At 36.3% G+C, this 14,555-nt stretch overlaps 1 protein-coding gene across 5 annotated transcripts in view; it reads right to left on the minus strand.

The window, feature by feature from the left end:
• The window catches only part of LOC142343286 (ral GTPase-activating protein subunit alpha-1-like), an 80,903-nt gene that overhangs the window by 53,549 nt on the left and 12,799 nt on the right, over positions 1-14,555 (minus strand). For all 5 annotated transcript variants that reach the window (XM_075395089.1, XM_075395087.1, XM_075395093.1 and 2 more), the window contains exons 6-7: positions 4,105-4,319; positions 2,119-2,350 (exon numbers count right to left, since the gene is read on the minus strand). In XM_075395089.1, coding sequence (XP_075251204.1) covers positions 2,119-2,350; positions 4,105-4,319 — 447 coding nt within the window. The remainder of the gene's footprint in view (positions 1-2,118; positions 2,351-4,104; positions 4,320-14,555) is intronic.

Genomic DNA, 14,555 nt, shown 5'->3' on the forward strand with positions numbered 1-14,555 from the left:
CAGAAAACTAGAGCTACAACGGACTATGAATGGATTGGGAAAACTATTTAAAAAAATCCGATCCAAATAATCGAAAAAAACAGTAAAAATCAAAGTGAAATTGCCGCATATGAACAAAAAACCACTAGCGAGAAACCGAGCTTTTGTTCAAACACCGTTTTTTCACTCAACTTTAAATTTAGAGCGAAAAAATTTTAAGCCACAAAACCACTCGCTTTTTTGCTCCACTTCCTGTTTCGGCGTGACCAAAATCACTACTCCAATTTGACTTCAAAAATCATGAAAATGTGTGAACAGACCTTAAAAATAGACAGCGCCCCAATGCAATTCAAATTCTTTGAAATGTAAAAAATAGGAGCGCTATAATAGCCGGCTGAGAAGATGAGTGCGGCTATTATTAAGCATTTTGAGATCTTCCAAAACTAAAGTACTTGAGCCGACTTAGAACCTGTGCAGAATCTTTGTGCCTCGCGGTTTATTACGTCATTTCATTTCATGGAATTTTGATAGAGTACGTTTTATCTATCAACCTTCGGATAACTGGTTCCAAAAAACAGCGTATGAGAAACGTCGGATAAATTACTCTCCAACGACAGGAGGGTGAAATTAATTCAGAGGGGACTCCAGCAAAAAAAATCATGGGTGCAAAAAAACCGGCCAAGGGGTTATTCGAATCCTCGACCTTCTGCGTCCTATACTGCAGCACCTACCACTGGGCCCCTATGAAACACTAGTTTAGATTCGCTTTTTAATTTTGCAACGCCGACTTAATTTCTCAATAAGACCAATTTAGGTCAAGCAAAAAATCAAGAAAGCAAGGGTAAACATACCCGGCAGATTGCCGGAAAATAGCCGCCGTTGATTCCAATAAGCATGATTGGGATTGAAAGAATAGAAGATATTGAAAAAGAAAGATTTTTTGTACAAAAACATTTTTTTAAGTCCGATTTAATTTGATGGCATTTCGTAGTTGAAAATACTTCTGTTTCTTAGAGAGAGGCTACAGGGGCTACTATCAATAACAATAAGCATTAGAGATGGTAAATAAGACTTATAGGAACGACGTTCAAATAGCGGGCATCTAAAATTGGGCTTTATGGGTTTATTCCGTTTCTATTTCTGACTGCAATTTTTTATACTGACTCTGCTCATTTTGAATTGCTTTGCTGAGCAACTGATGTTCAAATTCACTTTAAGCAGAATGAGAGAAGAGAGAAACTAGCCTAGAGAAATCAAAAAGTCGTTGATTCCAATAAGCATTATTGGGATTGAACGAACAGAATATATTGAAAAAAAAAAGATTTTTGTACAAAAATATTTTTAAGTCCGATTTATTTTGATGGCATTTCGTAGTTGAACATACTTCTGTTTCTTAGAGAGAGGCTACAGGGGCTACTATCAACACCAATAAGCATTAGAGGTGGTAACTAAGACTTATAGGAACGACGTTCAAATACCGGGCATCTAAAATTGGGCTTTATGGGTTTATCCCGTTTCTATTTCTGACTTCAATTTTTTATACCGACTCTGTTCATTTTGAATTGCTTTGCTTAGCCACTGATGTTCAAATTCACTTTTAGAAGAATGAGAGAAGAGAGAAACTAGCCTAGAGAAGTCAAAAAGATTTCACGCAAAATGTCGAAAAAGCGGCAAAATGGTAAAGCGAAAAAAGTTCGACGAAGTAAAAAAAATAGGAGCGCTATAATAGCCGACTGAGAAGATCAGGGCGGCTATTAAAAAGCCACTCAAAGTGAAATCGAAAGCGTGTTCTAGAAGAAAACGGTCACGCAAAAATTTTGCATAAAAAACGACACACGTGTACAATAATTGTTTCAATCTTTGTTCGAGAGCAATTAAAATTACGTACACTTTTTCGGAACCGATTAGAGCCCGAATTTGCGTGTAAATGAAAACCTCAAAACAATTATAGGATTCCAATTTTCGGATCTTTTCAGTTTTTGCCCCCAGTACGTTATTCACTCCCCAGTTACCGTAGCCGTGCCACTAGAAGTATATAATTATGGCACGTGCGCTTGGGGGTTGTTAAAAACATGCACCCACTAAGGTGAGGAGGGGAAACAAGCTGGAAAGATCGTAATTTTCCCATCGACTACAAACCTTTGCGACTACTAATGCCTCCTGTCACACCAGTGGACTCGGTTGCACTACCAGCGTGAGGAGAGTTAGCACCTTGTGATAGCGATGGAGTTGCTACAGTCGTTGAGTACAAGTCCATTTTGTGGTTATAGTCTTGGAATATTTTGAAGAGAAACTTCTGTCTGAATTCTCTCAACATGAACCTGAATGCCTCCACTCTTCCTTTGCTGTCAGTCCAACAAGTCAGAGTTACCTGCAGATTAACTTTTTCAATTAAAATTAATAGGCAGTCATTACAGTGCGAAACTCGCATAAGAAGCTTATGTCAATTATGGTTACTAACAGAACAGAAGATAGACATAAACAACGGAAAGATTCTAAAGTTGAAGATTTTCTATTTCTCCTCAGAAGCGATGCAGTCTTCAACAACATGAAGAGTGAAACAGAAGCTGAATTCAGCTCGAATTTGAAAGATTTCATTGCTAGCAAACAAATTTCGGGTCTTTGTTTATCCGTCCTGCAATCTTGCTATTGCTAAAAAATGTCGGTCGAAGTTGAAAAGGTTTTATTAGCACTTAGAGAAAACTTTGCAGTGAACAACTCCAATTACACAACTCAGAAAAAAAGCAGCGATAGCTTTGTAGACCAATAATTTTAAAAAGACGATGAGAAATAAGACCAATGAAGACGATTTTCTGTTTTACTGATTGCTGAGATGTCATACTTTAATTTGGAAGAAAATGTATGACTCAAATAACCCTCAATTAGATTGACATATACAGAGTTGACATTATGTCCTTCCATTAAAGTAAGCAAAAGTCTTGAGAGTAAAGTAAGGTAATCCAGGTGTGACCAAAAACTTAATCAACAGAAACTCGCTCCGATGAAAGTTAAAAATGACGTCACGCATGCAATTCAGTCAAATGTTCATGAACAAATAAAAAGCAGATTTGAAATGAGCTTTACGTAAACGGTCGTAGCAAAAATCTTGAAGCAAAAAATAAAACATAGCAGGACAAGTCCTGACCTACTACTCAATTGACTAAAATTTATTGAATAAATAAAAAATATACCTACAATGGACCATGAATGGATTAGGAAAACCATTTCCAAGGAAGAATTGCTCTCGAACGACAAGCGAGGCAATTTAATTCATGGACCTGTAGCCTAGATAAATTTTAAAAGAGTGCAACAACAGTTGACCACGCCGGTTTTCGAACCATGGACCTCCCGATCCCTCACCAGACGCACTGCCCACTCGTCTATCAGGCCCTTCTTTTTGCCATGCTGCAACCGATTTTATATTAGCAACGAGCTTTACTTCAGAGTGAGAACAATAGAGATCACTCAAAAATGAAGAACGGAAGCGTGAAAAAGTCACTTGAGAAGTCAAAGAATGTTCTAGAAGAAAAGCGCAAAAACAGTCAAGCGGAAAATTTGCATAAAGAGACCAACACGGTTACAATAATTGCTACGAACTTCGTTCGAGAGCAATTAAAAACGAAACTAGACAAAAAACTAAAATGGTCAAAAACGATCCTAAGCGTTTAATTGCTGGGTTAAATTTGTGCAAAACACTATTCTGATCGAAGAAGAACTGTTTTGCACTGATTTCAAAATACCGCAACATACCCAAGTTTTCCTTCAATTAGAGCAAAGAAAAGCCCGTTCGCTAGCAAAAACTTTTGACATTCGTCACTCGCTCTCAGAACAAAAAATACTTTAAAACCTCTCTCTGCGTTTGACTTTTGTTCAATAGATTGACCTTTAATAGTCGTGTTCACGTGCGGCGTTTGACTTTGCATGCATCCTGTGAAAAGAAGTCACCGCTTAAAAAACATTCTTCGAGTCGTAAAAACCCAAGAGAACGCAAAAAATAGCTCCGCTCCGCTCAAAAATCGAAGCTATAAATATAAAGCTCATTCATCGTTTGAATACGACGACAGCATCAGATTTAAATTTAAATATTGTTAATTTGTTCAGAGTGCTATAAAATTTAGGAATTACATTTGCGATTAGATGATGCAAAATGATCTCCAAAATCCGAATAGCTTCCTGGTCCAGTGTGTTCTGCGCCAGCTCAGCCTGGGAGGCAGGAACGAGTGGGTCCACCGCAGAGCCAGAAGAGTTGAAGCCAGAGGGAGACCCACTAACACTGACTACCTGGTGCTGCTGATGTTGATTAGTTCCTCCTGGCAAATTGCCTAGAGTTCCAGGTGCAACTAAACAAAGTTAGCTGATCAACCCGAGAAACAAAAAGTGATATCGTTGAACAGATGTTCTCCGACATAAAACATGGGTTAGAGAAGATATTCGGACATTAAATGAAAAAGCTTAGCATCAGTCGAGGTCCGGTTTGCTCCACATGAGAACTGAAAATTTTATAATGATTATCAACAACGCCAACAATTAAATAAACAGGTAAAATCCTAAATCACAACGCACTTCGTCTTCTAGAGGTAACTTTGTGCAGATAACAGATTATTATTATCATGTCTGAAAAACCATTTGTTTTTAATCCAGGTCATTTAAACATACCCGGCAGATTGGCGGAAAATAGCCGCCATTGATTCCAATAAGCATGATTGGGATTGAAATCACAGAAGATATTGAAAAAAAAAGATTTTTGTACAAAAACATTTTTTTAAGTCCAACAATTTATTTTGATGGCATTTCGTAGTTGAACATACTTCTGTTTCTTAGAGAGAGGCTACAGGGGCTACTATCAATAACAATAAGCATTAGAGAGAGGTAACTAATATTTATAGGAACGACGTTCAAATAGCGGGCATCTAAAATTGGGCTTTATGGGTTTATCCCGTTTCTATTTCCGACTTCAATTTTTTATACTGACTCTGTTCATTTTGAATTGCTTTGCTGAGCAACTGATGTTCAAAATCACTTTTAGCAGAATGAGAGAAGAGAGAAACTAGCCTAGAGAAGTCAAAAAGATTTCACGCAAAATGTTGAAAAGGCGGCAAAATGAGGTAAAGCGAAACTTTTTTTTATTCGACGAAGTAAAAAAACATAGCAGGACAAGTCCTGACGTACAATTCAAAGAATTTTCATTGACTAAACAGAAAAACCAGACCTATAATGGACTAAGAGTGAATTGAGAAAAACATTTTTAAAAAATTCTGATAAAAAAAATAAGAAAAAAAAAAACAGAAAATCGATGTGAAAATGCCGCATGTGAACAAAAAAAACACTAACGAGAAATGAAAATTTAATTCACACAAAAAACTAGGCCTAGAATGAGCTTTGATTGGATTGGAAAAACCATTTAGAAAAAAATCCGATCCAAAAAATCGAAAAAACAGTAAAAATCAGAGTGAAATTGCCGCATGTGAACAAAAAACCACTACAGAGAAACCGAATTTTTGTTCAAACACCATTTTCTCACTCTACTTTAAAATTAGAGCGAAAAAAATCACGCCGCAAAACCACTCGCTTTTTCGCTCCATTTCCTGTTTCGGCGTGACCAAAATCACTACTCCAATTTGACTTCAAAAATCATGAAAATGTGTGAACAGACCTTACAAAAAACACAGCGCCCCAAAACAATTCAAACTCTTTGAAATATAAAAAATAGGAGCGCTATAATAGCCGGCTGAGAAGATGAGGGCGGCTATTAATTAAAAAAATGACAGAATTATAAATTTGGCATGGGTAAAGAGAAATTACTAATGGGAACTATTCTTGTCTTATCACCTGATAAGACAAATGCTATTTTTACTTTTGTCACAGCTTCATTGGTTTTACACTACTCTATACACCCACCACAATCTCTGAAAAATCAAAGATCTCGCTCTATAGCGAACTAACAGCATAGCGAACATAAAAAAAGTTTTGATAGTGATAAAAAATACATTTTTTCAGATAAGGTGCAAGTTGCTCTTGACAAAAATAAGGCATCAAAAAACCTCAGTGAAAAAAATATTTCAAAATACCTAACTATGAAAATAAAATGCATAAAATGTGCAGTTTTCCGCGAGTTCAGATCTGAGACCAGCGCGAATACTTACCATTAACATTTCTAACTATATGTTAACTTTATGTAAACTACGATACGTGTTATCGTTCAGCCAACAAAATTTTATATCCTTGTACAAAAAACAAGACGACGAGACTGTGAGTAGCACAGAATGCTCCAACATGCGTCTCGAGTTTGCCAGAAACTTATTCTGAGTTGAAAAGATCTGTTGACTATCATTTTTTTCCGAAACAACCTCAAGTACGAGTTTTTTTATTAAACAAAAAGTTTTCACAACCCTCGTGTTAATAACATAACCGACTAGCGTCGGGCAAATTTCTCGCAAACGACCGGCGAGCGGTTGGCTTCGGTAGTAGCCAGCTGGGGCTTCGGGATGCTAGTGTTAGGGGGTAGCAAGAGTGCATGTGTGTTGGGGGCGGGGGAAGCATTGAGGTGCGGGGAGGGTCGGGTTGCGAAAGCTAGATGAGAGAGGGTTCAAATTGAGATGTGGAGGAGGGTGGACAATGGGAGTGTTGAAGAGGGGTTACCGAGGAGGTCAAAAAAGATTAAAATCGCCCTTCAAACCATGAAATGGTCTCCTCAAACATTTTTGGTGAATCGCACTCCTAGAGTATAGTAAGGCTTAGGGCTCTGAGAGGACCTAATGCCCTACAAGCGCTAACTGTTTATCCCGTGTTCGACGAAAAGTCAAACGGATCAGACGACAAATCGGTCAAGCAAAAAAATTGCATAAAAAAGACCACAGGACTAATATAATGGCTTCGCCTGAGAGCAATTAAAAATTACACCAGATGAACAAACAATTGCATATTCAATTATTTTACAATGAATAACTGATTTAATTAAAACACAATTAAAACAAAAATTGAAGTAGAATTTTATGTTAAGTTCCCTTGTGCGCAAGAAGTTAACTTTTATAAATTCATATGTTCTATAGTCGCAAAACTTTGAATTTTACATTTTAAAGCGAACTAAAATCTAGACTCAATTCTTTTCAAGGTTTACGTTACAATCGATTAAGTGGTTTTTTATATTGTCTAGTTGAGAAACTGACGTTCTTGTATACCAATTAACTCAAGCTGCTAAATTCTGATGTATGCTGATTTCGTGTTTCGATGAATTTTGAGTTTATCACAGAAGACGCGTCAAAATTAAAGTGTCCGATACTGAAAGAAAACTTTTGCCAGATTTCTGGTGTTAGTATTAAAATTATTTATCTCCACCTTAGAAGCTGATCTCTTTATAATTATGAAATGTGGCAAAACTTTCACTTAAGTATAGGACACTTTTTAACTCTGACACGTCTTTGGTATAAGCTCAAGATTCATTGAAACATGAAATCAGAATACATCAGAATTTAGCAGCTTGAGTTAATTGGTATACAAAACGTCAGTTTCTCAACTATACAACATAAAAAACCAATTCGTTCATTTTAACGTAAATCTTGAGAGAAGTGAGTCTCCGTTTTTAGTTCGCTTTAAAAGGTCAAATAAAAAATTTTGCAACATCAGACCTAGTCCACTATGACTGCGCTTTAATTGTTTATCTCTTTTCCTTGATTAAAAACCTGACTATCAGCCTTAATGCAGAAAAATCCCCTGAAAATCAACCAAGGATATACCCTACTTATTAGATGACAGCGATCACTAAACATAACCGGTAACCAGGGTGGGTGGTCAAATACTTAAGATTAAAAACCGCCCTTCACACCATTAATAAAATAAAGTCTCCTCAAAAGGCCACTGAGAGCGACTTAAAGCCCTCCATTCAATACCTGTCTATCTTGATTTTGAGGACGAAAAGTTTAAAAGCGTCAGACGAAAATTTGGTCCTGCCAAAAATCGCCAGAAAAGACCGCAGAAAAAATAAAATGTCTACAAGCTTCGTTTGAGAGCGATTAATAAGAACATAAACCGACTAACGTCAGACGATTTGCACGCGAACTACAGGCGGGGCAGTTAAATGTAAAGGGAGCGTAACTTAGAAATGCTTTATGGGTGCAAAAGATAGGGGTCCGAACCCCGTTCCTCTCGGATTACCGTCTGGCATTTTAACCACTAAGCTACAATGCCTTCATTCTCTTTCACTCATAATAGCTTTTATAGAAATATTATTTCATAATGAGAGCAACTTAGATCACTAAAAATAAAGAACTGAAGCGTGAAAAAGTCACTCAAGAAGACAAATTATGTTGTCGATCAAAAGAGCAAAAACTCCAGGCAAAAATGTTGCATAAAAAACAACATATTTACAATAATTGCCTTAAATTTCGTTTCAGAGCAATTTATAATAGAATACACCGAATACTGATTATTCCACACTTCAACCTGCAAAGATATCGTAAAAGCTTGATGCCCTTAACGCAATTCCTCTCAGTGCGTATACGGTTTCATGATTGCAGAAAATCCAACCCCACGGGGCTTCAAACCCGCTACCTCAGGGATAGAAATCTGACATCTTAATCTCACTAATCTACAATGGATTTGCTTCTGTCGCGCACAACCGCTCTTATACAAGCAAAAGAACTAATTTCAAAAAGAGAGTAACTTGTATCACCCAAAAATGAAGAATTCAAGCCTGAAAAAATCACTCAAGAAGTCGAAGAATGTTCTAGAACAGAAGCGCAAAACCCGTCAAAAAAATTGCAAAGAAACACACACATACCTTTATAATAATTGCATTAAACTTCGCTCGAGAGCAATTAGCAACACTCACGGCTTATATTGGCATGAACCCTTTGAGCACTTGATGCCACATTAGGTTATAATAACATAATGGCTACAGACTTTTATTTATAACTTTCAATTGATATGAAAATTTCAGGAATCCATGATCTTGTCACCAAATCGAAATACATTGTATTCATTCGTACACATTGTCAGCTTATCTATTCCTAGCTTGAAAAATGTGAAGGTCATTTGGCGAAAAAAACGCCAAGATAATCACGAATCACTAAAAATCAAATTTACAGAATAGGATCTCCTAACTGCTATTAAAAGGATTTCACTTATCTAAAGGGACTTGGGGTAAAAAATGAAAGCCATTTTAAGAAGCTCATATAGTTTAGTTAAGGAGATAAAGTACATAATGAGGTTTGATGGGTTCAGTATTGTGACTATTTAGTATACTACAAATTAACCTAGTTATAACAGGTACAAAGTCAGTTCGGAACTGTTTCCTTGACCCAAAATTAACTTCATTACCATGTCAATAAACAGCCTCGCCTCAAGAACAATCAATCGTATACCCCCAAAACCTGCCAATTTGAACCCCATACGATCTTGTCTCTCAGCTTAAAATCTTCATACGTCGCGCCCCTTCTCCAACTAAATTTCTGATCAGGTTGCATTTCAGCGTTGGGTAATTTCAATTCATTGGCAGTAGCGCCGTTGACACCACGGAAAGGGCATTTTTCTCCAAACAAAGAGGGAAGGAAACAGTTCCAGAATATTTCGGGGAAGAATCCTACTCTGAGCTTGTTAAACAAATTATTGTTCAACTTTTACTAACAACGAACAAACCCCCATTTTGGAGGTGTTTACTTAGGCACCTTTAACAAGTACAGGTCTGGCAGCATAGCTATTAGTAGCATACATGCCACTCGTTGAGCTACCAGAAGCAGAAACACCTCCGTAAACAGACAAAGGAGGAGCTGAGAGCTTGTAGTGTTGATGAGGATGATGGCGACTTTTAGAGGTCTGATCGAACATAGTGAGAAAGACAGCTCCAATGGAGGCAGTTGAACTACGACGCCTCCGCATATCATCAGCTACAAAGGTCATTTCTATAGTTAGTCAATGGATTTTTTTATTTTGATCAGGTTTCGAAAAAAAAATTTAGCGAGATCGATATTTGATGGCCTAAAACTTTACGAAGCTGCATTTTATCATTAATATTACCACACGGTTGTTTTCATCGCCGAGAAGTTATCAAACTCCGAGGCGAAGCCGAGTTGTTGAATAAGTTCGAGAGAGCGATAACATCCGTGTTGTAATGTTTTCAGTCAACTCTCGTTACGATCATAACTTACGCCACACTGAAACTGATTAGACTATCTTTTTCGGCCCTCTTCATATAGAAAAGAGGGGTTGAAAAAGATACTCTAATCAAAGTCAGAATTGCGCTACAGTTCGGATTTTAATAGTAATAGCCGGGCTCTAATAAGCTAATTCATCGGAAAGTTATACAACTGTTGTTATCGCAACGTGAATTGATTAAAAAGCTTCAATTGTGAAAAATTTTGCTTTCTCTGCTGCCCGTTTGCCTAAAAAAATGCGATTAAAACCCAAAATATCACAAAACTGCAATTTTTGAACTCATAGCAAAATAGATCATTGAAGCTCAGAAATCCCACCTCAAACTTTGATATATGACTATACTTAACAGAAATTATCCATATTCAGCATTTTGTCTCTCCGACGTTGGGCAAACGAAGAGAGAGAGAGAGAGAGAGAGAGAGAGAGAGAGAGAGATTAATTTATCCAGGTGATGAAGTTAATAAAAACGAAGAATAAAATTAAAACTGAAGATACCTGGAAAGTATAAAAAACGGGACAGTACTGTCCGCCAAGTCCTACCCTGTATGCAGTAAATTTAAGGCTATAAATAAAATTTGATTAAAAAAATTTTTTTTTGGTTGTTTTATTTTATAGCTAAATCAATGTAGTAGAAAATTTTTGACTTACCACTGTTTCTATCCTATATCTATTCCATTCCCATAAGTTGCGCTGCGCTTTAATTTAGATCACAGAATTTTTTTTTAAATTTATTTTTTCGAAGTTTTTCTCGGAAAACATTTGAAATATCTAAAAACCGGAATCAGGACCTATGAATAGATATCTCTTAGCATGTAGCCACGGGTGCATCTTTTTGGGTACTTCAAAATTCAAAAATATGTTTAACAAGGGTATAATTTTGCAAAATAGAGAAATTTTAGATCATGGAAAATTTTTGAGATTTGTGATAACTTAAGGTTTTGTACATCATCTGGTAGTATTGAATTGGTTTTCAATGTGTTGTACAGTTTGGTAGCCCGATATTGGATGGAGTAACGTTCAATTTTTCTTTTTAGTAAAGGTTCATCCAGGCACTCAAATTTTGAGAGCCTTAGTTGTCTTGAAAGTTTAAAGGTAAACATATTGTTCAGATAATCTTGTACATGAGCACCTATTATGGATTTTAAAACAAACTTCAACAACTCATATATGTGTAACTCGTATACTGTTAAAATGTTGTTTTCAAAAAAATATCATTACATGAATCGCGGGATTTTCTGAAATACATAAATTTCAGAATTTTTTTCTGCAAAACGTATATTGGCTCTAGGGAGGTGTAGCTGCAACACCCGTAAACAAGAACGCCATATTGTATTATGGGATTGATATTACTACTGAAGTAATTTAAAAGTTTTCTGAGCTTTTTCAGAGAACATGAATTTCAGGGGAAAATTTGCAAAATCAACGGAACGCGAAATGCCAAAATACTTGAGGACGACATGATCAAATGCTATGTTTTTTTTAAAACTCGCTTCCCTTTTTTGAGGTTTTTTTCTTTATTGCCTTCTGAGCAGCTTTTGTTAAATTTCCATGTCCAACGTTTCAATGCTTACAGAAATTGTTTTTAGCGCACATTATTCAATCTTAAAGCACTTTTCATTTCATCCTGTTGATGTTTACTAATCGAACACGAACGTTTAGCAAAATCTTACCCGTCCTGTTACCTTTTCTATTACTTATGTCCCTCAGAAGTGCGTGCTTTTTCTTTTTCCAAATATACTGTAAACAAGAATATACAGATGTTTCCGAAGAACTCAAAATGTATCAACTTTGATTTTGTTAAAATCTGCAGATTCATTTTTTAATAGCAAGAAAGTCTGCGAAGCGCATGATAGGACGCTTTTTAGATTTAGTTCGCAATTAAAAGTTAACTGCAGAAAACAACTCTCATCGAACACATTTTACAAACTGCTCTCGACGTTAATGGAGGGGGGGGGGGGGGGGAGGGGGGATTTGAACACAAAACTGTTAACGCTGTCAACTGACGAACAGGAGCTGAAGCTTAAACTCACTATAGTGTCGTCAAATGAGGCTTCAGTTAATTTAAACATAAATTAACTAACGTCGGATGAACTGCTATAGAACGACAGACTGGGAGCAATTTAATTTAGGGTTGTAGCTGAGAAATTTTTGGGGCGCAAACTCGGACCTGATGGGGTTTGAACCATCGACTTCCAGGATGGCAGTCAGCCATCTTAAGCACTAGGCCGCGTTGTAACTCTAATAATCTCGGGCGCTAATAATCACTTAGGACGCTAATAATCACTTTTATTACAAACTTCATTTCAAAATGAGAGCTATTGAAATCAATCAAAATTAAGTGTAGCTTAATAAATATTCACTTGAGAAGTCACAGAATGCTCTAGAAAAAAAAGCAAATAATTGGTTAGCAAAAATTTTGCATAAAAAAGACGAACACGTTCACGATAATTGCTTCGTTCGAGAGCAATTAATCTTTTATTTGAAAAACGTGTTGGCGGCGCATTATCAAGCACAAGTAAACTCAGTCGACGCATTTTGTAAATCACTTAAACTGCCCATTGCCGAAAACCATAGAATTCAGTTGTTTAAAAGGTTGAAAACAATTCATCTCAAGAGAAAAGTTGAATCACAAAAACAGTTCATATAAAGATCATTAGGACTTATTTTCAACAACCTAATTAACATAGCTGGCAGATTGCCAGAAAATAGCCACAATAGCTTCGCAGACGTGCAGTCTCAAAAACATAAAAGAAACAGACCCAAAAAACGTTTCTTAACCTTTTTGTTATATTTTGATTAAGAATCTGTTCAACGTAATGCTACTACTAATAGCAGCCCAAAAATAGCCTTCATTTAGAGTGACCCACGCTCCTTTGACCTTATCTCTTTGAATTATAGTAAAGAGAAGCCAATTTTAGAGTCAGGAAGTCATTTTTGAGTGAGATAAGTCACGTGTGACCAAAAATTTGTTCACTCGAATGAAGAAAAAAATTCGCTCGAGTGAAAAGTGGCGTCACACACGCAATTCAGTTGAAATTGCTTGAACGAGTGAACAAAAAGCAGATTTGAAGTGACTGACGTCATATGGTCGTAACAAAAATCTCGACGACGAAATAAAAAACATCACAGGACAAGTCCTGACGTACAATTCAAAGAATTTTCATTGACTAAACAAGAATCTAGACCTAGAACGGACAATGAAAGAAATTGGGAAATCCATTTCTAAAAAATCAGATAAAAAAATAAAAAAACAAAATCAATGTCAAAATGCCGCTTGTAAACAAAAAACCACTCGCGAGAAATCAAATTTGGTTCAAACAAAAAACTAGGCTTAGAATGAACTATGAATGGATTGGGAAAACCATTTGGAAAAAATCCGGTCCAAAAAAAACGAAAAAATAAAAAAAAATCAAAGTGAAATTGCTGCATGTGAACAAAAAACCACTAGCGAGAAAGCGAATTTTTGTTCAAACACCGTTTTCTCACTCTACTTTAAAATTCCACTTTCTCACTCTAACTTTTTCGCTCCACTTCCTGTTTCGGTGTGACCAAAATCACTACTCCAATTTGACTACTCCAATTTGACTTCTAAAATCATGTGTGAACGGATCTTAAAAAAAAGACAGCGCCCCAATACAATTCAAATTCTTTAAATTGTTAAAAGCCAAGAGAAGGCCAATAACAGCCTCAGCTATCGCTTCGCGGCTATTAAAAAACATCTGTTAAGAACAATAATACTTTATAATCGAATAAACGTCGAGGAAAATCTTTTTTCATTACTTTAAAAATCATATTTACAATTTTTCTCCTTCTTAAATTACAAAATATTTTGTAACTCAACGGGCAGATACTTCAAACAGATTATAGTCGGAAAAATTGCTCTCACATACTGCTCAACACACGGGGCTCAATTTAATTGGTCTTGACGTTCAGGGGTGGGCATCGAGTTGATCACTTCACTAACGGGCCTTAAATGGGGTTAATAGAAGTAACTCATTGCAGAAACTAAGAGGTAAACTCAATTCCGTGTCACTCCTTATTAGACATTCAGTAGCTTTACCAGCACAATCTAAGTTAGCAGCTTAAATTCCTAACAATAGCAATTTCCATCGCGCTCCATACAAAAAGTCAAACGTGAAAAGACAATGACCACAGTAATTTCAGGGTTTCAACGTTCGTTCGGAAGCAATAAAATATGCTTTTGGGTAATGTTACAATTACAGGAGACACAAAAATTGACCATTTCCGAAAACTAGCCCCCAGAAAATAACTAGATTGGGTGATCACAGCATCTACGCAAATATGAGACTATTCAAAAAGTATTCACAACAAAAATCGAAGACATGAAAATAAATTTTTAAGGTAAGCTATAATAATTTAAACAATATATATTATTGAACTCAAACAAAACGGCGGTTACAAAATAC

The sequence above is a fragment of the Convolutriloba macropyga genome, chromosome 7 (assembly GCF_964194025.1).
Source record: "Convolutriloba macropyga chromosome 7, txConMacr16.3, whole genome shotgun sequence".
Classification (NCBI taxonomy): domain Eukaryota; kingdom Metazoa; phylum Xenacoelomorpha; order Acoela; family Convolutidae; genus Convolutriloba; species Convolutriloba macropyga.